Source organism: Lycium barbarum, chromosome 2 (genome assembly GCF_019175385.1).
Source record: "Lycium barbarum isolate Lr01 chromosome 2, ASM1917538v2, whole genome shotgun sequence".
In the NCBI taxonomy this organism is placed as follows: Eukaryota; Viridiplantae; Streptophyta; class Magnoliopsida; order Solanales; family Solanaceae; genus Lycium; species Lycium barbarum.
This window is the reverse complement of record NC_083338.1, coordinates 3,129,112-3,151,556: the sequence shown is the minus strand read 5'-3', so window position 1 is coordinate 3,151,556 and position 22,445 is coordinate 3,129,112. Positions and strand designations below refer to the sequence as shown.

The window sequence follows — 22,445 nt, the reverse complement described above, 5'->3', positions numbered from 1 at the left end:
GGAGGCTACAGACCCATCTCAAGAGCCTTCTCAGGCGCCCGTTGACACACAGGTTTGATTAAATAAATAACGTTAATGTATTCAACATAAATAAGAAATGGTACTAATATTTATATATTTTTCAGGTTCATCCTTCGGCGCCTGCGGTGGCGACTCCCGACGAGGAAGAGGTCGAGTTTCCAGACCCAGCTAAGCCTGAGGTTCTGAGCGTGCTAGCGGGACAAGATCCCAAGAAGAAGCACGTTCTAGTTAAGGGCGAAAGGGCTAGGGGAAGAGGAGATGATCACCACTTGGAGCGCCCGATTATTAAGAGGAAAAAGGGCGACGGAGACGATGGCGAGGGCGGTGAGGATGGTATGAGCCTTAGGCCTAGGGATAGTCTCCGGCATACTATATGTGGGACCCATCCTCGATAGTGTATATACATTAGTGTTGTACAATTTATCGTAAATATTATATATTTTTTGCATATTTATAATATTATCATTAGTCTTTATTATTGATAATAAAAAAAATGTGATACATTCGAAATAAAGTTAAGCATTAATTTAAAAATAAGACGAAACCCTAAAAGATAAATAACTTAAAGCTAATGACTACAAGTCTTCAAACAAAAAAGGACTTCGAGCACTTTTCAACTATTAAAACGACAATTCAAAGTATCACGTATTCTTGATGTGTTGAGCCTGTTTTATTAATTGTACAAATATAACTAGAGTTCTATATAAAATATTGAAGTTTCGGAGTCTCAAAGCATGATTAATATACGGCTAAACTACGTAAAAAAGATAAATTACGTAAAAAGGAGTGAATGGTAATGGGAGACTCCTATAACGCATGATTTTACTGCGTTATAGGAGAGAGGCAAACTCCTATAACGTAGTAAAATAATACGTTATAGGTCAGATCGTATTTCGTATAGCGCAGTATTTTACTGCGTTATAGGACTTAACGAGTCCGTCTCTGTTAGTGCTATAGCGCAGTAAAATACTGCGCTATAGGTACTTTAGTAACTTTTTTTTTTTTGGTATTTTGGTTCAAAATGTTTTTTTTTTAGACATTTTAGTTCCGGACTCAGTGTAATAATAGGCTGCGTGGCTGCTTTGAAATGTCAAAACTATACACTCAAACAAGTTGCCCCAAATTACTAAAATATATAAAATAAAAAAAGAACAAGTTGCACAAATAATAAATAATTCATTTATTGCCCGTAGACCCAAAACCAAGTCACTTGACATCCTTTGTTGCCTCTTAATATACTTATTTTTTTTTCCCACTATAAATACAACGAATGATTTGCATATCTTTCATAACTTCATACATACTTTTTTGTGTCTCTCAAATTTCATTTTTAAGTTATGAATCCCGGAACTTGGTCTACTGGATTTTGTGATTGTTTCTCCGATGTCACAAACTGTACGTTGTTTCTCTTACTCCACTCTACTTCAATTTATATATGAGATAATGGATAAAAATACATCTCAAGTATAATTCTTTTTTGAGTTTCCTACTTAAACTATCAGTGTGAGAATTTCCTACCTAAACTATCACCAACTACTTTGCAAAACACACCTCAACTATCAGTTGTGAGAGTTTCCTACCTAAACTATAACCAAACAGTTTTCAAAACACACCTCAAAACTAATAGTTGAAGTGTGTTTTGCAAACTAGTTGGTGATAGTTCAGGTAGAAAAAGTGAACAAGTGATAGTTGAGGTGTGTTTTACAAACTAGTTCATGATAGTTTCGGTGGAAACTCTCATAACGAATAGTTCAGGTAGAAAATACAACATAAAATCTTACCTCCCAAAGAAAAGGAGGTGTTACCAAAACAGGATTCTAAAGAAGATCAGAATCCTTATAGGTTCAACTTCCTTGCCCTATACCTTTCTTGTTCGATCTTATTCTAAAATTGGAGACGCCCATTTTTCCCAGTTTGTCCGCCCCCTTAAAAAAGTGAGGGAGATCTGCTTCAATTTATATAACACTATTTATTTATTAATGAATGAGAGTTTTGGAATAGCGCTGCTAAAGGTGTTTCAACGTGATTTATATGTTACAGGTTTGAATCATAGCATTAGTTGTCGATACTTGCGTTAGAGTAGATTGTTTACATCATGGTTCCGTGAGATGTGGTCCTCCGACGCACCTTGCTAAGTGCCAGGATGCATGCTTGCTTCGTGCATCTGGTTATCCTTTTATATAAGTCCGTTCTGAAAAGATGTTACATTTTACATTTATATATATATATATATATATATATATATATATATATATATATATATATATATATATATTCACATTTTATCTTTAAAGAGAAACTTCGGGTTTTATTAGTCTTTTTTATTTCTCACACTTTATTTCGAGTGGCATTATTTTTTGTCCTTTTGCATAATTTATTTCTTCTTTCCTTTTTTTTTTTTTTTTTGGTTTTAATCGTTTTGCATGGTATAGGCTGGGATATCCCAGCACTAATTTTTTGTACCGTGTTTGATAGAAGGTATAAATTTATCTTGGGATAAATTTATACCTCCTAATAAACACGGTACAAAATGAAGCCTAATCCTAAGGGTGGGATATCCCACCTTATCCCAAGAGGTGGGATAAATTAGTCCCGGGATTATAATCTCGGGATAATTTTGGCTACCTACCAAACAACCACTTAGGGCTCGTTTGGTTGGAAACAACTTATCCCGGGATTAGTTATTCCACCCTCAAGGTGGGATAAAAAAACACTCTAATCTCGGGATTAGTTATCCCGAGTTGTTTTTTTTCAACCAAACGTGAGATAAGGCGGTACTAATTTTTATCCCAAGGCTATTTTTCTCTATCCATCATACCAAACGAGTCCTTAGTATTTAGTTCCGACTTTGGTTCCGATTAATTGGAAATTGCTCCAAATACATAATTTGTTCCATGTATGATGATGTTATTACTGGAATTATTTTCTGTAATTTTGGTTTATTAACCTTCTTTTTTATTTTTTTTGCAGGTTGCATAACTTGCTGGTGTCCATGTATTACATTTGGACAGATTTCAGAGATTGTGGACAAAGGAGCTGTTTGTAAGCAACACTAAATTTAACCAGCTCATGAACATATAGTAGTAACTTAATTATCTTCTTTAACGGTTTTTAATTGGAAAATATGAATTTATCCTATGTCATTATTATTAATTTCCAAGTTTCTTCGGTTATATTTTAAAAATTAATATTTAAATTCTATGCTCCAAGAGTACAATAGTTTCGCAACAAAGTTAATTGAAAGACAATTACAGGTCCTTCTATAAAATTCATCGATTGATAACTTAAAGGAGGACAAATTATCTACTATCATATATCCACATTACACTACACCGTAAGAATTATTTATGTATCGGTTCTTATAACTTAAGTTCTCTTAAATTATACTCATTATGTGCTTCACTTCTCAATTCATGTAGCATGCATGTTTGTTCTTTTATTGTATAGCACTAAAATTCATTAATTTATTTGCCTTACTTTATAGTATTATATTAGAGATCTTACGTACGGGTTTGGACGAACTCAGTAGCTAGTTTTATTAGTTGAAACTTTATATTTGTATTAAAAATTCACTATATGTCTAAAAATTAAATTTAGAATCCAAGTACTAATACTTGATGTCGCTATCATATGAAAGTCATTAATTTCCAGGTTTCGCCTCTGATTGTATAGTCCTCGAGTTATATTTTGTGATATTTTCTTTATACTTATTTTATTCCCACAAAAATGATAGTGACTTGTGAATTTATTCGCAGCTTGTGGGGCAAGTGGAGCTTTGTATTTGTTATTAGAAGTATTAACAGGCTGTGGATGTATGTATTCATGTTTCTATCGTACAAAGATCAGGAAACAATACAATTTGCCTGAGAGTCCTTGTGGGGACTGTTTGCTTCATTTCTGCTGTGAATGGTGTGCCTTGTGCCAAGAGTATCGTGAGCTCAAACACCGTGGATATGACATGTCAATTGGTAAATAATATTTCTCTTTTTTGTTTGTTTCTCACCGGATACCCTGTGTGTGGGTGGGTGGGTGTGGGGTGTTGAAGCGCTGCCTACCAAGACGATTGACTCGAACTCAAGATCTTGGTTAAAAATGAGGAGTCTTGCCACCCCATACACTAGGGGCAGATGCAACTGTTTAGCTGCGAGTTCGTCTGAACTCAATGTATACTTTCGATGTGGAACATAAATTTTTGTATAAAGTTCACTAAAATTGCAATAAATAGTAAGTCTAAACCCATAATTTAGAAGTACAACGGGTTCAGTACTGAAAATCTTACATATTAAAAGCATAAAGCTTAAACCCTAGATCTGTGAACCACAACCTTTAGTGGTATAAATATTCCTTGACCGTAAGTTTTAAGGATATGTTTATATATTCCTAAACTGTAGATTCAATCAAGCGCCTATAGACAATATATTTTTTTATCTAAAATTGTTGAGATACTTATAGTACTTGTTTTACTACCCATAGGCTGGCAAGCAAATATGGAGAACCAAAACCAAGGGATTGGAATCGCTCCAGAAGTTCAAGGAGGAATGACTCGATAAATGCACAAATTTTCACTTGTTTAGTGGGTGCGATATATGTATTGCTCTCTTTTTGTATTTAAAATTGAAATGGTGGTTTTCTTAACCACTGGATTGTTCTTGTCGTCCTTGCAAGATGTAATATTGGTTGTTGATTTGATTTAATATATATGATATGTATAATCTATTTACTATTCTTCTTAAACCTTCACCTTCTATGATAATCTTCTTTAGTGAAGAATTGTAAGACTTGTAATCTTTAACTTGGAGTGAATGAACAAACACTTTCCCGGTAGGTTGTAGCTTTGGTAGTTGGATCCAAAACAATTCTCACTAAACGAAGCAATTGTACGAGAAAATCTCAAATTAAGAATATACTCCATCTAATAAAAATAATCAATACTTGCTTACCCACTAATAGACCTGTGATAATGAAGCCATCGACCCTTAAATTTATGATGAAGTACTAAGTACGAATGGTGCCAATGTAAGAAAAGTTGCCAAATCTAACATTAAACTGTTGGAGCATAAAAACACTGAATCACATTGGTAGCGGACTGGGCATCCCACTGTATACAGATGAATGCACTACATCAATTGTTCGTATATCTTTTGCTCGAATCTTTATTGAAATGGTTATTACAAGGTCATCTAAGAGGGTGAAGGTACATGAACTTAGTGGGAGAATATGTGATCAAGAGGTAGTTTATGATTGGAAGCTGAAATATTGATGAAGGAAAATATGATCAAGAACACACAGTTCCCTCAAGATCCATCAACGTAATCACATACAAAAACGAACTACACCGTATAAAGTTCACAATCTAAAATTGTGCCTGAGTTACATAATTAATTGCTCCAACGAACAACGATTCCATAAAAGTTCTTCACCAAAGAAGACTAGAAGAGAGAGTTTTCTTTGTCGGAATTGGAGAGAAAGGGAAGCGTTAAGAGGAGAAAAAGTTAACAAAATTAACGTGAGGTTTCTTCTAATAGAAACCTATTTATTATCTTAAAAGTGAAACAACTATTCAGAAACTTTCCCAACAGCTGTGAGTCTTCTCCTTTCTTTACTATTAATATTATAATAATAACATATAAGTCATATATATTTATATATTTAGCCATGGATACGAATTGACCCAAATTCAATTTTCAGCAGTGCAACATGTCTACGAATTGGGCATAATTGTGAAATTATGGTCTGGTCACTACCCAGTGTAATCCCACAATAGTGGGGTCTGGGGAGGGTAAGATGTACGCAGCCTTACCCCTACCTGGGTAGGGAGGCTGTTTCCGATTGACCCTCGGCAACCCTCCTCCTTTATCCGGGCTTGGGACCGGCAATGTGAGCAAGCTCACACAGGTGAAATTATGAATGTTAAAAACATTAGCGTAAGCCACCCAAGGAAATGACAAGAGTGGCTACTAGGGGATGATGAGGATGACACAAATTCCCTTCGATTGAAAGGTGAGAGAAATGAATAAAGTATATACGTAAAAGGAGTTAAAAAGATTTATAAAGAAGAATAAAATGGGGTTGATAGCAAACATTCAATGCAAATAAATATTTACCATGAGCTCACACACATACATATTTTTTAGGAGAAAGAGGTAAGCCTAAATATTTCATAGGAAAGACACCGACACTGAAACCTGTGATTTCCAGCAACCTATTTCTTGTCTCCTCATCCACTCCAGCCAAGTAAATACTAGATTTCTCTGAGTTGGCACTCAATCCTGTTACAACAGAGAAATGCTGCAAAGCCTCCATAATCCTAGTAACTGAAGATTCATTCCCTTTGCAAAAGATCATAAGATCATCTGCAAAGGTGAGGTGTGTAAGTTGCACCTCCTTGCACATAGGAGGATACCTAAAATCAAGCAAATTACTCAGATGTCTCAAAATTCTGCTTAAGTACCCCATTACTAACACAAACAAAAAGGGAGAGATGGGATCCCCTTGCTTCAAACCTCTTTTGCCCACAAAATACCCACAACTAGCCCCATTCACCTTGACTGAAAAAATTAGTAGTAGTTACACAGGACATAGTTAGCTGAGTGAACTTGGGAGGAAACCCATATCCTTCCATCATTTCCTGCACAAACTCCCAATGCACCATATCATATGCTTTCCTAAGAGTCTATCTTCATCAAACACCTAGTTGAAGTCTTTCTATTGTAGTGTCTAAGTATATTATGACACATTAGCACATTATGCACCAAAGACCTTCCCTTGAGAAAAGCTTCCTGTGCCTCATTCACCAAGCTAGGTAGTATTGTAGACAGTCTCATACAAAGCAGTTTGGATATGCACTTATAAAGGACATTACAGCATGATATGGGTCTAAATTGACTTGCATTGACATGATTACTTACTTTAGGAATAAGTGATATTAAGGTGGCATTCAGCTGCTTCAATAATTTGCCACTCCACATAAACTCCCAAACTATAACACATATATCCTTTCCCACCAAATTCCAAGCTTCCTTAAAGAAACCACCCTCATAACCATCAGGTCTTGGGCACTTGTTTATGTTAATACCAAACATAGCATCTTTGATCTATTCCTAAGTCAAATTTCTCAACAGCCCACATTGTTCCTCTATAAATAGTCTTGGACCCTGTTCAAAAAATCCTAGATGGGCCTTCCTTCTGATACCCCCAGTCTTCCCTAATAACTGCTTATAATACCTCACAAACACCTCTGCTATTTTCTCAAGCTTAGTCTGTACTTGGTTCTACTCATCTTAATTTGGCATATTGATTGGACAAACTTCCTCTATTTGATTATAGAGAAAAAAATACTTGGTATTATCATCCCCTAGCTTTATCCTAGTGGATTTGCTTCTTTGGACTAAAAACATCTCTGCTATCTTTGCAGACTCCCTATACTTCAATCTTCTGTACTTCTCCTTCTTGTTGCACAATCACATCAGTAGGATCTTGCTACAGTCTCACCTGACACTCAAGCATAGCAAACCTATCATCTTGTGCTTCCTTAACAATACTATTAAAGTGCTATTTGTGCAACAGGTTAAGCTGCCTCTTTAGCAACTTCAGCTTTCTAGCTACTTGAAACACTTTATACCTCTCTACTTCTATATTCCATCCAACTTCAACTATCTTCTGGAATTCTGGGTGTTTACCCCAAACATTACAATACTTAAAAGCTTGTGTCTGCTTTGTGGGCTGCTGCACCATGTGTATTACAATGGGACAATGATCACTCACACCTTCTGGCAAAATGTTTGCTTTACAGTCTGGCATTCCATCTATCCAATCCCTATTTATAAAAACCCAATCAATCTTGGAAAAAATCCTATCATCCTATTTGTCTGTCCAGGTGTACTTATACCCATTAGATGGCATTTCCACAAGTCCACAGGCATCTAAGCAATCCTGAAAATCCACTATTTCTGCATGTGTGACCTGGTTGCCTCCAATTCTATCCTCAGCATGGAGCACAATATTGAAATCTCCCATAACCACATATGGACATGAACTCATATTTAACTACATTAAGTAACTCCGTAACTCCATAACTCCTTCCTATCTTCCTTCAGATTAAATGCATAAACAAAAGTAGCAACAAAAGTAAGTTGCAAGGAAATACAGGTTATTTGACAAGTCATGGCCTGAGCTATTTCACTCTGGACCACTATATCAAATCAATCTTTCCTCCATACTAAAACTAATCTGCTATTGTAGTGAGAGGCATGATTACTTTTATACTCCCATCCCCCAAACATCCCTTCCACAACAATACTCACTTTTTGCATTTTAACTCTAATTTCAATAAAATACATTATTCCTAACTCCAACTCCTTACAGAGGATTTTTATTTCCCTCTGCTTATTGAGGCCATTAAGGCCTCTTACATTCCAGCTCATGAGATTAACCATCCCCAGGAGAAGTCTTTTGACTACCCCTCCCAACTTCAGTTAATTCAGGGTTTTGCATCTCTCCCTCCTCGCCAAGTGATTGGAAAGCATTAGTGACAGGAACTACTACTCCTTCCTGCCCATCCCCTGAGGTTCCACTAGTACTTTCCCCTTTACTGGCTGCATTATCCTTTTGTGCTTGCCATGTAATACCATTTTGTGGTCTCTTCCAACCCCCAACCCTTCCTCCTTGGTTATATGGCCTTCTCCAACCACCCCCTCTACCAGCTGCATAAGGTACCCCTGCACCATTTTCCCCTGGCATCTTACTTGGTCCCTTATCTTTTACTACATCTGGTGGTATTTCATTTGTTTGTGTCTCCTCTGGTGCCGGTTCTGCTTGTTGAGTTGCTTCTGGTGCGGCCTTCTTATTCTTCCTACAAACTTCCTCAATATGACCATGCTTTTGGCAATCCTTGCACAGAGATGGCTTCCGATCGTAACTTACCTTTTGTTAAATAACATTCCCTCTTTCATTTTTGACTAAAATAACATATGGAAGTGGAGTATCAATCTGCACTTCCATTAGCAGCCTAGAAAAATTCAACCCTATTTTCTTCTCTGTGTTTTTATCAACCATCAGTGGCTTCCCTACCAAACTCCCAAGTTTACTTAGATCTTTGGGGCTCCAATATTTAAAGTCTAATCTAGGGAGTTTGATCCAAATAGGCACCGAGTATAATTCTCCCCTAGTAAACTCCATATCTGTATCCCATGATTTCACAATCAGAGGCTTATTATCAAAATGATAAATGCCCCCTTGGATCACTTCAGTCTTTCCTTCTACATTGTCAAACCTAATCATGAGGATTCCATTTTGCATCATTACCCTTTGTTTATCCCATATTTCCCCCACATTCATTGGATATAACCATTTAGCACAGTAAAATGAGGATGCACAACCAATACATAACAAACAATTGCATGTTTTGCAGAATTCAATCTTAGTGACATAGTCCTCCTCCTCTATTTCCACAATTAATTGGTCTCCCTGTGTCTCCGAGCTAACATACTCCAATTTGAAACCCGCATTTGTTACCTTAGATCTATCAAAGTTGTCCCACACAGATGCCTTACAATCAGTGTTCGTACCTGGATTATGGATTTCATCACCCTCTTGTTGGATTTGCTCAACCTCTTCTGCCCATGACTGACTTCTCATAGTCGTGAGGGCCCGAGTAGCCAGTTGCTACCCCCTAATTTGATCCTTTACTTGTTGTGCTTTGCTCTTAACTGTACTCAATTGTTTTGTTGTGTTTCCCCATTTGGACGTCGGCGTACTCACCGTTGGAATTCCTGTGACTCCTCCCCCTTTTGTTTGCCCTAATTATAGAACTTCACTAATAGCTCTTATTCGCATATTTGCAGTTGTTGGTCCTGTACCACTAACTGAGTTTTCCCTTTGCTTAGATCCCTTCATCCCCTCCTTTGGTTGACTGTTTTCCGGCAGATTCGTCAACTTTGTTCCCTTTCCCATGGAAGGCAAGGCTGACGTCATCCAACTGAATTTACTGTTGCTCTCAATAAAATAACACAAATTCTAATGCTGGACTTCACAATTAAATATTGAACTTATGTTGAATTTTTGGCTAATATTAATAACATACACAAATCTACAATTGTTAATATGAGTATACGTGAACCTAATAGCTTTTATTCAAATAGTATATATGTATTAAGAAATTCACTAAATATTTATATGTATTTAACTGTGAACGCACTTATTCTTATATATTAACTTGACCTCGTTTTATAAACACATAAACTTCAAATTCTAGATTAATATAATGAAGTTTCAAACAAAGGTTAGTTTGATAGAGAAATATACTCGTAATTATTAATCTCAAATATGTTACGGAAAAGGGCCAAAATTACACCTGAACTTTGAGAAATAATTCATCCGTGCCCTTCGTTATACTTTAGGGCCAATTATGCCCTTACCATTATACTATAGGGTCAATTATACCCTTATGGCAAACGGTTGCCACGTGGCAGCATCCCAAGGGTTCAAAATTATTTTTTCCTCAAATAATTTTTTATCCACTAAAATAAACAACCCGACCCGACTTTATTATTTTCAGCCCAACTAATATAGATCCGACCCAATCAAATTAGTACCCAACCCGTAAATAACATATCATACCCAAAATAAACCTAAAGCTAACACTACTCTCTCTCTCTCTCTCTAAAAAAACGCAGACCACCTCTTCTAGAGTAAATCACCGCCTTACCTCTCTCTACATCAAACCTAACTTCGTTTATGTCATGATTTCTGTTGTCATGACTAAACTTCGTCCATTGTCTGCTACTATTGTTATCTTCTTGTATTTTTAGTTTTCTAAGGTTTGTTGCGGATTCTCTGTTTTGTTAGTTGTTTTTTTTCTTTTTTTGTGTTTAATATGTTTGGCATATGCTTTTTAATGTGGTTCCGAAATGGGTGAATATGGTTAAATAAGGTTTGCTTTTGGAGTTATGTTTTAGTGGTTTTAGGGTTGGTTTCTGCTTTTGTAGGCTTGTGGACCTGATATTGATGTGGGGTTGGTGGTCATCACTAATCTTCGTCCATTGTGTGCTACTATTGTAATCTTCTTGTATTTTCAGTTTTTCTAAAGTTTGTTGGGGATTGTTAGGTCTGGATTGTTGCACGTTTATTATTTTGAAAATCTGGGGTTTTGCACAAAGTTAATCTATGTTGAATTTTGTGTAGTTATCTCAGTTACTCTAATCCCAACTTCAACCTTTTTGCGATTTTCAGTGAATTTAAGCCTTACAATGTCCGAACTTAGTTGTAATTCAACGAAGAACTGTCACTGTAGTGAAATTGCTCGTTGCTTCACTTCGAAAACATCTTCAAATCCTGGTAGGATATTCTATAAGTGTCCTAAACCTAAGGTAAGTGTTATTATTGAATTATTTGTCCAGTCTTAGTTTGTTACTTCATTAAAGTGTTGATCATTTTTTCATATTTTTATTGGCTTGAACAGGCTGAAAATTGTGGTTTTTGGGAGTGGAAAGATAATTTTCCGGACAATACTTTGTTGGAAATAAGTGATCTGAAAGGTAAATTGGAAGTGGCTACGGTGAAAATGGACAATTTAAGAGAGTCGTTGGATGCAGTTAAGCTTGAAAGAGACAACTTGAAGAAAAAAGTGTATGACTTGGAGGCTATAAATAACTCTCAACTGAACAAATCAGGGGAATTGGAAGAGAAGATGTTGAAGTTGAAGATGTTGTTTATAATTTCATTGGCCGTATTAGTTGGATTTTTTATCGCTAATTTGGGATGAATTATGCTTGGTCTAGTAATAGAAGTGAAAGACTTGTTTAGGTAGATGATCATGCTTGTTTTGGTAGATGAGGATGTTTAGGAGTAGAAGTGTTTGTTTAGGAGTTGAAGTGTTGGTTTGAAAGCTAGTTTGTTGTTGTTATTGTATGTGTAAACTTGCTTACTTAGTGTTGCTAATATTATGTGAATTCACATTTGTTGGTACTCAATGAGTTTACATATGCATGAGGTTGCTTATTTAGTGTTGACTATTTATTTTTCTAATAACAGTCACCTCTAGCTATTTTCTCTGTTGTTAGATCCAACTTCTTCATCATTACGCAATTATTTCCTAATGTTTTGTTGCCACCGCTGTCAGCTAACTGATCTCTTTTTCTATGTATTCTTTGCTTCTGTATCTATCTATCCCATGGAGCATTTGTTTGAACTTGCAACTAAGTTCGTATATATAAGCACTGAAGAATGACTTTTCATATGTATAACTTGCAACCGTTAAGATGAATTTGGATTAGTACTTAATCATTAAATGGTAACTTGTCATATTCTCTACCTTATCAAGATGAATTTGGTCCATTACTAAACCAGTAAATGTAACTTCTCTACACCAAATGGCATGTACGTAAAGCAGGTGTGTGTGCATCTGCATTTGAATTGGAATAAGCACTAATCTATGAGTAAATAATCTACAAGTGTAGGATTGTCTACAGGAGTTAATACAAGCACTAGCCTTGAAATTACTTTAAGAGTTTCACTACACGAGGAGTACACCATTATAACTAACAAGAGTAAATATGACCAATTGCATTGGAAGGGCTTTTATCGTGCAAATTATACCAAATAGTCTCTTGACAAATTCTGCATATTAATTTGGTTCTTGAACAAGTTTCAGTACTCTAAAATAGAAACAGCCACAAAATTATTGCACTACACGTATACTTACACACTCAAAAGAAAATTAAACCTTGGGAATCAACACCAAATACATTCATAAATTGCATTGTATCAGGCAAAGACGCTGAAAGAGATAAAGAAAAAGAAGTGCATATGGATATATGAAGCATGCAGACGTGTAAACAAACACTGATACAAAATATAAAAAAAATTCCTGCATACTTACACACTGCATATTTCATCTCCTGGATATCACTTTTGAATCATAGGCTAGGCTACTAGCTCGCGACAGTCAAGAAACATACAAAATATGGTAGATAGACTTTTGCACATCTCAGTTTCTGCAGAAAGAACACAGTTTCTGCTGCTAATTAGCAAATCCAGCAGAAAGAACACAGTTTCTGCACATCTCAATTCAACTTAACAACACAAATGGACATTCATCAACATTTCAATCAAACTAAACATAATTCAATTCAACGAAACAACTGGACATTTCATAAACCATAAATATGGTAAAGAAACTGTCAACCACAACACAAAATAAGCCAATAGTTGTATGGATGCCACACTATAACCCCAAAAACTAATATTCCCTAAGTCATGATGTGGCATCCATTTAGTTTGACCATTACATAATTAGAAAATTAAGAGTACTATCTTAAGCAGTAAATACATCACCATAATTCACCAAAAACAGTAACATTTCACAAAGCTAACTGTTAGGTCCTCTTCTTGGATTCAACTTCCCAATCCCCTCTTGAGCTTTAGCCTGCAACTGGTTGGTAGTAACTGCATCATTCGCTTGCCAAGTTAAGCTTGTTAATAAGACTGGAAGATTGGTTGCCTCACTAATACCATTGTGGTCACCTCTAAAGCTTATTGCCCTTCTTCCTGTTGGTTTTTGTGCTTTCTGCCTCATTTGAAGTCTTGTGGAAAATTCAGAAATCACTTTGGGCCTTAGAAAAGGGTCTTTATCATCTTCCTCAACTGAAGGATATTCAAAGTTAGGAAATGGGGTGCTGCTACTAGAAGCATGCTCGTAATGCACTGGAGTAGGCATGAATTCACAAGGCATGGTCTTGGGTTGGTTGGGAGAGCTGTTAAGTTGATTTCTTCTTCAACTTGGGAATTTTCATCTTCATCAACTAAGCCTCCAGTCTGCCTATTTTGCCCCTAGCAGGCTGCCTTTTCTTAGCTTGTTGCTTGTCTTTCTTTGGCTACAAAAAGGAAAAAAAAAATCATTAGAAAACAGTTAATTATACTAATATTAGATACACAATAGTTAATAGATGTGTTAATTTACCTTGCCAAAGCCCCTAACATTATGATTTGGCTCTCTACAATTGCTACAAGTCATCACTCTACCGTTCCTTGAAAGCTTCCATTCACCTTGCCTCTTAAGGGCCTCATCTTTCCCTCCATCCCTCTTAATCCTGGGTCTGTCGGCAAGTTTGACCAAAGCTGGTGGTTCCATGGCCTGAGAAGGGTCAACATTCCAAAACCGTACACCCCTAACCGGCTACAACTTGTGTTTGTATGCTAGCTTCAATGTCTCCTTGCTATGATACCAATGTATCTCAGAAATAGGGTTAATTTTCTTGTGAATCATGACCTTGATTGCATGTGGACAAGGGATTCCAGTAAGGTCCCATGTCCTACAAGTACACCTCTTTCGCCTCAAATTCATAACATTTCTATCATGTCCTTCTGTTACCTAATATCCACTATCCCCATTGCCATTAACCTTGCACACTTGGGATATTTTCAAATACTCACTATACAACTTCATTATATTAGGACTGACCAAACCATACCACTTATTCACAAACTCATCATTTTCTCTCAACCTATTCATCACCTTAGTCCTTATGTCCTCCAACATCCTAATGATAGGCTTATACCTTACTTCAAGTATCCAAGAATTGAATGACTCAGTAAAATTGTTGTCCACTCCTTGATTCTTACAGACCGTATCAAGATAAGCTCTACACCATGTTTCTGGAGGATACCTACTGACTAAGTCCTTTGCAACAGGTTCATCCAACTTTCATCTGTTCAAGTTGGTCTCCAAACTCCTCAGCATAGGAGGACCATGCACCCCACCACAGAAGCTTCTTCAACTCACCTTTACTCCACCTTTTGCACCAATTTGCCTCAATGTGCTTTACACAAAATCTTTGATGTGCTTTAGGTAGTACATTCTTTACTGTATCAAGCAATCCCTACATATAAGAAAGCAAGTAAGACCAAACTTTAAGTTTGTAATAACTGCCAGGACACCTTTCTAGAAAAAAGTAAAACTAAAAAAAACATAGGGACTCTAACCCAACAGAGAAGAACTATGCTTATAAGATTCTATTGCACTTTCTGTGTAACCCCACTGATAAGTTGGTATTTTACCAACTTATCTCTTCTTTAATCTTATATTTTTGCTATATTTGCTTGAGAAAATAGTGTATTTAATATCATTTACATCTATTTTACAGGTCTTATGTGATTTAGAAGTGATCAGATGAAACCAAGTGAAAATTAAGTCAAAAAGAGGTCAAATGGGACAGTTTTGCAATTCCGAAATTCAGTGGGTATTTGTCATTCTTTGAACTTGAATAAAATTAGGTTACTATAAGATGATAACTTGTGAGAAAATATGAGGATCTTTTGGCATAACACAAAAATTGGAGGCTAGGGTTTCATCACCAACACCTTGGAAGAGAAGATTTGGAGGCACCCAATGAGAATTTCTTTACCCATTTCCTCATCTCTTGCTATTTATTGAATATTTATGTGTGTAATTGTTATATCCCGTATTTTTGAACGTTGGATTATTTATAAGCTGAGGTGGGGCCCACACGTCAAGATTTTTTTTTTTGGGACATGTGACAAATTATATGAATCACATATGTGAAGTTAAACACAACTCAAGAAGGACCCTTGGGCCAAATCAAAGTGGAAGTCCTCCAAACGAATATTTTTAAGAAAACGTTTTCGGGTGACCTGACTTTGGGGGGCAAAAACGGTATTATAAGTTTGGAATTTGGAAAAATACCAATCAATAAAAGTTGTAGATAATTGAATTAGCTTTCCAACCATAGGTCATGGGTTCCCCGGTGACGTCGGTACAAGGAGATATGGACGTTTTAAGGTCGAAAGGTCAGTGGGCTAGGCCCAACTCGGGACCAACCGGGTTAGGCCCAAAAAAAAGAAGAGAAACTTTAGGCCCAATAGAGAGGGGTGGCCGGCCATACATGGCCCAAGCCCACAAAATTAATTAATTTTCATGTGCTAAATAAATAAAAAGGGACCATTTAGTAGTCATCCAACACTTAGAACATTCAAGAAAACTTGGTAAGAGAAAAACAAAAGAAAGAAGAGCAAAAAAAAAAGAAGGCCATCCGTCCATGCCATGGAATTTTTTACCCTTTGAAATCTTCTCCCAAAAATTGTTTTCTTGTGGTATTCCCACTAATTCAAGGGTCCTTTACAACTTAGTGTAATTATTTTGGAAGAAAGAGCACTTGTTTCTTCAAGTTGACAACTTGGTCAAGTGAAGAAGATTGTAGAAAAAGGTAAGAATTAATTCCTTTTTATTATGTTATGAAGGTTGGTTTACGTTGTAGTATGTAGAAATGAGTAGAATTTATGGAAATATGGAAGTTTACAAAGTGGGTTTGCATGTGTGCATGTGTATGTAAGGTTGTATAAATAAGATGAGTTGAATTTTATGTTGTATTCTAGTTGTAGTTGTGGTGGACCTTATATTGGAAATGGAAGAAAATGGTTCAAGTTGGCATGGAAAATTATTGGAAATAGTTATAGGAAATTATGTGATTTTAATGAAGTTTTTATGTAATTATGGAAGTGGAGTTCTAAATGAGAATTATTATGTTAGTTGGTGAATTTGGAAGGATAATAGTCCATATTGGCATGAAAGATTGGTTGTTAAGTGGTTATGAGAAGTTTTGTGATTTTATGGTAGATTTATGTAATTATGAAACTGAAATTGTTAAGGTGCAAATTATGATTATGGTTGATGAAATTGGAAGATGGAAATATGTTATAAATATGTAGATTGAAGATTAGCAGTTTTGGATGGATTATGATTTTGGTGGAATGTTTGTATATTTTGTATATCTTGTGAATATTTGTAGAAATGATATGAAATGCTTCCGAATTATATTGTAATGATCTTGATTAGTAATGAATGTAAAAACATTGAGATTGGTTTGAAAATGTGAAGTTGGAATGAAAGTTATTGCACTATGTTAGAAAGAGGACTAGTTATGTTATATTGTGTTGTGTAGTGATTGTTGTTGTTGCTGGTGTTGTTGTTGGGTTGTTGTTGAATTATTTTGGCCGAGTTAAATCTCGGGGATGTTGTATATACAGGGGAGATGCTGCCCAAATTTCTGTAAGACAAGTATTGGTTAAGATTGAACTCTTAAAGCCTTATGACTAATATTTGGTAAATGTGACTAATTGTAGATTTTGGACGAAACGAGATTTGAATTTAGACAAACGTAAAAGGCGAACAAGGTATGTAAGGCTTTACTTCTCCTTATTTTGGCATGTCTTAGACCTATTAGGCTTGGATATGAGCCTCGGGGGCGATTCTATTCCTAGAAATCCGAGTTTGAATTCGACCCCTTTCTATTCAATAAAATTGAATTAAGTTTTGTATGCCTTGTTGAAACAAGTGTGTAAACCTCTATAACTTGCCCATATGGAACCAAATGACACTAAGACTCTATAAGTGACTCCATAAAGCTTAATGTACGTGATTTGTGTACGCCACCTCTGTTGACCCGAGGTGGGTCCACTATTCCCGAATTCTCTCCTATTGTTCCATTTGACTTATTCCCGCACTATAACTAAAGGAAACTTTTGGTTATCATTCCGACTACTAAACAACAGTTATTTTAACTAATCCATTGACTCCTATGATATATTGTGGTCTGTACGGATGATCTCAAAAGTTTTGCCTTAACATAATCTGTTACGATATTTGGAAGGTATGTACTATGACTACTGTTTGATACCTCCTCCGAATGATCTACCGTCTGGATTATCCTATTGAGTCTTTGTAAATATTTTATGATGTATATGGTTTCGCACTACTCTGCTCGTGCGTACCTTATTATGTCATTTGCCAAGTCCCGGCCGTATGTTATTATCCGTACTATGTTAAGTCTGGTCCCAATATGTATGTTATGAGTATGATATATATGTTACATGTTATGTGTATACTATATGGATCGGGCTGCACATTCCGTAGCATTATATGATATGTATATATGGATCGGGCCGTACGTTCCACGGCAGTATATATTATATTATGGATCGGGCCGAACGTTCCTCGGCAGTGTATTCTATATTATGGACCGGGCCGTATGTTCCACGGCAATATGATATGTATATTATGGACCGGGCCGTACGTTCCACGGCAATATGATATGTATATATGGATCGGGCCGTACGTTCCACGGCAGTATATGATATGTATATATATATATGGATTGGTTATATGAATATGTATATGGAGACATATAACGCCAGCACGTAAGGTCTGTGTTTGGGAAGTAAGTATTTCGGCACTCTAGATTATTTATTCGTTTTTGGTACTTTTCCAACATATGGCACCGGTAAGTATGATGTACGTTCGGAAAATAAGCATCTTGGTATTCTGACTATTGCACTTACTTTCTTGCACCGTTATTCCGGTTACGTTTCTATTTTCCGTATTCTATGTCTTACATACTCAGTACATATTCCGTACTGACCCCCTTTCTTCGGGGGCTGCGCTTCATGCCCGCAGGTACAGACGTTTACTGAGGTGATCTGCCAGCCTAGGATACACATTCTGCTGATTGAAGTGCTCCTTTGTCCTGGAGCCAATATTTGGTACATACTCTTCCGTTATGTATATATGTATGTATATTCAGGGGTACGGCGGGGCCCTGTCCCGTCATATGATTCTGTTATGTTTGCTAGAGGCCTGTAGACATATATGTGGGTCGTGGGTCGCTGTTGTTCGGTTACGTTTGTGGTTTGCATTTAAGTGATCCTGTTTGCTATGACGGCCTCAACGGCTTGTATGTATTCTTGCTTCGGTATGTTATGTATGATACATGCGCCCGTTTCAAAAAAAAAAGATTTGTGTTAATTATTATATGTTGAATGTGAATAAGATATGGCTACACCGATTGGGTAAATAGGTAGGTACGGGTGCCTAACTCGGGCACCAGTCACGGCCCACGGGGTTGGGTCGTGACTGAAGTGGTATCAGAGCGGTTTGTCCTCGGAATGTCTACAGGCCGTGTCTAGTAGAGTCTTGTTTATCGGTGTGTTGTGCACCACATCTATAAACAGGAGGCTACAGGACATTTAGGGTGTTACCTTTCTTTGGATCTTAGATCGTGCGATAGAGCCCAGCCATAAGAAATGAAATTCCTTTTTACTAACCCCTGATTTCAGCTGAAGAACGGTATCGACGTAAGATAGTGACTGATGATATTGGAAGCTACACAGTACACAGGTAAGCAATGGTATGAAAGATGTATGCTGGGTAAGGTATTTTGAAGTACGATTGAAACATAAAGTTGAAAATTGAAAGGGAAAGTAAACAGGAAAGTGCCTCCGATGCCGTTTGAGTTAGGCATGTGAGGTAAGTCTCGACATTTCATACTTTTATTTGAAATTGTTAGCCCTGTGTGGCTATGATACAATGTGATATGATGTGTATATACGTATGTGTGTTGGCCCTGTGAGGCATGGTTGGTATTTCCTGCGTGCAGGCTTTGGGATAGTAAGAAATACAGAGGAACCTCTGCCCAAATTTTTCCAGAAATACAAAAAGGAGAATAAGATATAAATTCTTAATATGTCTTGAAAGTCGATACCGATAGGGTAAATCTATTATGTTGGATTAAAGTTCAAGAGATAGCCCCATTTATGATTATGCCGATCGACAGGTGAACCCTAATAGCCAGTGTTGTAATATATCGGAGACATTAACTGAACAGAATTTATGAAACAAAGAGAAAGGTATGGTACAGATGTTACGAGATAAACTGATATTGATTTTGTTACCGGTTGGGACTGGAAGATTCTAATACAACGACAATTGGAAAGAAAGGAAAGTAATTGAGTAGAAAATAAGGAAATTAAAGTGTCGGGAAGGTGAAAAGTAAGAAACATAATTAAGCAGAGCCTCTAAAAGAGTTGACGGGCAAAGCACGAAATTATTTGCAAAAAGGAATTGGAATGTAATGTGAAAGGAAAAGTTATGCGCCAATTACGTGGTTTCGGTTAGAAAGGTTGTGGCGGAACAATAACAGGAGGAGATAATCTGGGAAGCTGAAGAGGAAATGAAGAAAAAGTATCTTCACTTGTTCCCTATGCCTACAGGTAATCGAAATTCCTTACTTGGTTATATTCAATAATGAATGTGTATCATATGTGCTGACCATGAAAAGAAACTCCCCCGAAGTGCTTTCAGATCCTATAAGACTAATCTAACATTCGAGGATGAATGTTCTAAAGGGGGGGAGGATGTTATATCCCGTATTTTTGAACGTCGGATTATTTATAAGTGGAGGTGGGGCCCACACGTCAAGATTTTTTTTTGGGACATGTGACAGATTATATGAATCACATATGTGAAGTTAAACACAACTCAAGAAGGACCCTTGAGCCAAATCAAAGTGGAAGTCCTCCAAACGAATATTTTTAAGAAAACGTTTTCGGGTGACCTGACTTTGGGGGGCAAAAACGGTATTATAAGTTTGGAATTTGGAAAAATACCAATAAATAAAAGTTGTAGATAATTGAATTAGCTTTCCAACCATAGGTCGTGGGTTCCCAGGTGACGTCGGTACAAGGAGATATGGACGTTTTAAGGTCGAAAGGTCAGTGGGCTAGGCCCAACTCGGGACCAACCGGGTTAGGCCCAAAAAAAAGAAGAGAAAATTTAGGCCCAATAGAGAGGGGTGGCCGGCCATACATGGCCCAAGCCCACAAAATTAATTAATTTTCATGTGCTAAATAAATAAAAAGGGACCATTTAGTAGTCATCCAACACTTAGAACATTCAAGAAAACTTGGTAAGAGAAAAACAAAAGAAAGAAGAGCAAAAAAGAAGAAGGCCATCCGTCCATGCCATGGAATTTTTGCCCCTTTGAAATCTTCTCCCAAAAATTGTTTTGTGGTATTCCCACTAATTCAAGGGTCCTTTACAACTTGGTGTAATTATTTTGGAAGAAAGAGCACTTGTTTCTTCAAGTTGACAACTTGGTCAAGTGAAGAAGATTGTAGAAAAAGGTAAGAATTAATTCCTTTTTATTATGTTATGAAGGTTGGTTTACGTTGTAGTATGTAGAAATGAGTAGAATTTATGGAAATATGGAAGTTTACAAAGTGGGTTTGCATGTGTGCATGTGTATGTAAGGTTGTATAAATAAGATGAGTTGAATTTTATGTTGTATTCTAGTTGTAGTTGTTGTGGACCTTATATTGGAAATGGAAGAAAATGGTTCAAGTTGGCATGGAAAATTATTGGAAATAGTTATAGGAAATTATGTGATTTTAATGAAGTTTTTATGTAATTATGGAAGTGGAGTTCTAAATGAGAATTATTATGTTAGTTGGTGAATTTGGAAGGATAATAGTCCATATTGGCATGAAAGATTGGTTGTTAAGTGGTTATGAGAAGTTTTGTGATTTTATGGTAGATTTATGTAATTATGAAACTGAAATTGTTAAGGTGCAAATTATGATTATGGTTGATGAAATTGGAAGATGGAAATATGTTATGAATATGTAGATTGAAGATTAGCAGTTTTGGATGGATTATGGTTTTGGTGGAAAGTTTGTATATTTTGTATATCTTGTGAATATTTGTAGAAATGATATGAAATACTTCCGAATTATATTGTAATGATCTTGATTAGTAATGAATGTAAAAACATTGAGATTGGTTTGGAAATGTGAAGTTGGAATGAAAGTTATTGCACTATGTTGGAAAGAGGACTAGTTATGCTATATTGTGTTGTGTAGTGATTGTTGTTGTTGCTGGTGTTGTTGTTGGGTTGTTGTTGAATTATTTTGGCCGAGTTAAATCTCGGGGATGTTGTATATACAGGGGAGATGCTGCCCAAATTTCTGTAAGACAAATATTCGTTAAGATTGAACTCTTAAAGCCTTATGACTAATATTTGGTAAATGTGACCAATTGTAGATTTTGGACGAAACTAGATTTGAATTTAGACAAACGTAAAAGGCGAATAAGGTATGTAAGGCTTTACTTCTCCTTCTTTTGGCATGTCTTAGACCTATTAGGCTTGGATATGAGCCTCGAGGGCGATTTTATTCCTAGAAATCCGAGTTTGAATTCGACCCCTTTCTATTCAATAGAATTAAATTAAGTTTTGTATGCCTTGTTGAAACAAGTGTGTAAACCTCTATAACTTGCCCAAATGGAACCAAATGACACTAAGACTTCCATAAGTGACTCCATAAAGCTTAATGTACGTGATTTGTGTACGCCGCCTATGTTGACCCGAGGTGGGTCCACTATTCCCGAATTCTCTCCTATTGTTCCATTTGACTTATTCCCGCACTATAAATAAAGGAAACTTTTGGTTATCATTCCGACTACTAAACAACAGTTATTTTAACTAATCCATTGACTCCTATGATATATTGTGGTCTGTACGGATGATCTCAAAAGTTTTGCCTTAACATAATCTGTTACGATATCTGGAAGGTATGTACTA

The 22,445-nt window shown here is 36.4% G+C and overlaps 2 protein-coding genes across 2 annotated transcripts; both read left to right on the top strand.

Annotated features, from left to right (window-relative positions):
- The first annotated feature begins 1,260 nt into the window (after window positions 1-1,260).
- LOC132625881 (protein PLANT CADMIUM RESISTANCE 2-like) lies at window positions 1,261-4,746 on the top strand. The gene is made up of 4 exons (XM_060340478.1): window positions 1,261-1,416; window positions 2,992-3,063; window positions 3,777-3,989; window positions 4,495-4,746. The coding sequence occupies exons 1-4, from the start codon at window positions 1,359-1,361 to the stop codon at window positions 4,569-4,571; spliced, it is 420 nt and encodes a 139-aa protein (XP_060196461.1). The 5' UTR covers window positions 1,261-1,358; the 3' UTR covers window positions 4,572-4,746.
- A 6,070-nt stretch (window positions 4,747-10,816) lies between these two features.
- LOC132629219 (uncharacterized) lies at window positions 10,817-11,985 on the top strand. Its single transcript, XM_060344933.1, has 2 exons — window positions 10,817-11,387; window positions 11,480-11,985. The coding sequence occupies exons 1-2, from the start codon at window positions 11,268-11,270 to the stop codon at window positions 11,780-11,782; spliced, it is 423 nt and encodes a 140-aa protein (XP_060200916.1). The 5' UTR covers window positions 10,817-11,267; the 3' UTR covers window positions 11,783-11,985.
- Window positions 11,986-22,445: the final 10,460 nt, after the last annotated feature.

Coding starts and splice junctions, on each gene's coding strand:
- LOC132625881 (XM_060340478.1), top strand. CDS start 1,359: ATGAATCCCGGAACTTGGTCTACTGGATTTTGTGATTGTTTCTCCGAT. Junction 1,417..2,991: donor TTTCTCCGATGTCACAAACT/GTACGTTGTTTC, acceptor TTTTTTTTGCAG/GTTGCATAACTTGCTGGTGT. Junction 3,990..4,494: donor TGGATATGACATGTCAATTG/GTAAATAATATT, acceptor TACTACCCATAG/GCTGGCAAGCAAATATGGAG.
- LOC132629219 (XM_060344933.1), top strand. CDS start 11,268: ATGTCCGAACTTAGTTGTAATTCAACGAAGAACTGTCACTGTAGTGAA. Junction 11,388..11,479: donor ATAAGTGTCCTAAACCTAAG/GTAAGTGTTATT, acceptor TGGCTTGAACAG/GCTGAAAATTGTGGTTTTTG.